Source organism: Trichechus manatus, unplaced genomic scaffold (genome assembly GCF_000243295.1).
Source record: "Trichechus manatus latirostris isolate Lorelei unplaced genomic scaffold, TriManLat1.0 scaffold00118, whole genome shotgun sequence".
Lineage (NCBI taxonomy): Eukaryota > Metazoa > Chordata > Mammalia > Sirenia > Trichechidae > Trichechus > Trichechus manatus.
This window is the reverse complement of record NW_004444054.1, coordinates 7,530,602-7,532,490: the sequence shown is the minus strand read 5'-3', so window position 1 is coordinate 7,532,490 and position 1,889 is coordinate 7,530,602. Positions and strand designations below refer to the sequence as shown.

General features: G+C 36.8%; 1 protein-coding gene across 1 annotated transcript in view; it reads right to left on the bottom strand.

Moving 5' to 3' along the window:
* The window catches only part of TPP2 (tripeptidyl peptidase 2), a 78,694-nt gene that overhangs the window by 54,139 nt on the left and 22,666 nt on the right, over window positions 1-1,889 (bottom strand). The window contains 1 exon segment of the mRNA XM_023738545.1: window positions 47-224. Within this exon segment, the coding sequence (XP_023594313.1) occupies window positions 47-224 (178 nt within the window).

The following is a 1,889-nucleotide window of genomic DNA, read 5'->3' as shown; positions in this document are numbered from 1 at the left end:
GTATAAACCTAAAAATACCCAAGATTATCAATCATTAATCTTCTACCCCGACGACTCACAAACACTCACAGCTCTGATGAGGCCCGTGCCTGTCTCCATTGTGCTTAGTCTTGTATCGCCAATCTTGATTGAAAGAATTTGAGCGCCAGGAGCTATGCCGTTGCGTTCAGGTTCTTCTGGAAAATGCCCAGCAGCTATACTAGCTACATGTGTCCCATGAGCTCCTAGAGACAAAAAGAGGGCAGAGGGGAAGATTGATCAAATATTCTCATACACTCAAAAGTTTCAACCATTCAAGTTACAAATTATTAATCACGATAAAAATAATCGAATAAAAATATACTGACCTTGATTACCTTCTCTTACAATAATTTACAAAAATTATAATTCCTTGAATTATACACACTATTCTACTATCCTTGGATTATGTAACTTCCTTTCCTTGTATTTCCTACCATTTAGACAGTAAAAAATATCAACCAAGTGCTGTGTGCCCATCATTAGAATATGTACTGCGGACAATACTGAAGAACTGAAAGATAGTCTTAATTCAAGGAGTTTATAACACTGTTGGGCAAAAAAGCATATATAATATAAACTACAGGATGCATAATCACAAAAACTACCTACTACAGTGTACAAGATCGACAGATATTAACTTGAAAAAGCAACTGGGCTATGATTACCAGCAAAGGCACTGTGATCTAAGACAAAAGCGGCATGTACTGTCCAAGTAGTGAGGCAAGGTTGGTCTTTTCAATAAACAGTGCTAAATTAACTGGATATCCAAATGGGGAAAAATTATCTTGACTCCTATCTCACACCACGTAACAAAAATAAAATTCCCCTGGGACTGTTGATATAAATGTGGAAGGAGAATCAGTGCTTCCAAAAGAAAATAACTTCATGACCTTGGATTAGGCAAAGATTTTGTAAACAGAACATAAAAAAAGCAATAACCGTAAAGAAAAACATTGAGAGTGGACCATGTTATAACTAGGAGTTTCAATTCACTGAGACACTATTAAGAAAGTGAACGTGCAAGTTGTGAAAGAAAATATTTAAAATAAATATAACTAACAGAGAACTTATATATGAAGTATCTTCCAAATCCACAATAAAAGAACTCAAAAGAAAAATGGATAAAACACTTGAAAAAGCATTTCACAAGAGAAGGTAACCAAATGGCAAATAAACAGATGAAAATATGTTTAACTTCATTACTCATCTGGGAAATGAACATTAAAGCCACATGAGATACCTCTACACATTTCCAGAATGGCTAAAATTTTGAGGACTGCCGGTAGCAAATGCTAATGAGGATACAGACTCATACACCACTGCTGGGAGAGGACAGCGACATTCTGGAAAGCTGAACAAAGGCACATACCCTATGACCAAGCAATTCCACTCCTTCCTAAACACCCAACAAAAATGAGTGTACCAGTACACTAAAAGACATATACAAAAATGTTCATGAAATAACCCAAAGATCCACCACGTAAATGGATACATGGTATATTTATAGAACTATTACATACCGATAAATATGAACCACTTTTATACACTACAAGATGAATTTCACAAAAACACAGTTGAACTAAAGAAGTCACATATCAAAAACCCAAACCAAATGCATTGCCGCCAAGTTGATTCCCACTCACAAAGGTCCTACAGGACAGGACAGGACTGCCCCCATGGGGTTTCCAAGGCTGTCAATCTTTACAGAAGCAGACTGCCACATCTTTCTCCTATGGAGCAGCTGGTGGGTTTGAACTGCTGACCTTTTGGTTATCAGCTGAGCACTTTACCCACTGTACCACCATGGCTCCTATAAGTCACACATAAAGGGATATATATTAAATGATCCCATTTACATAAGAGGAAAA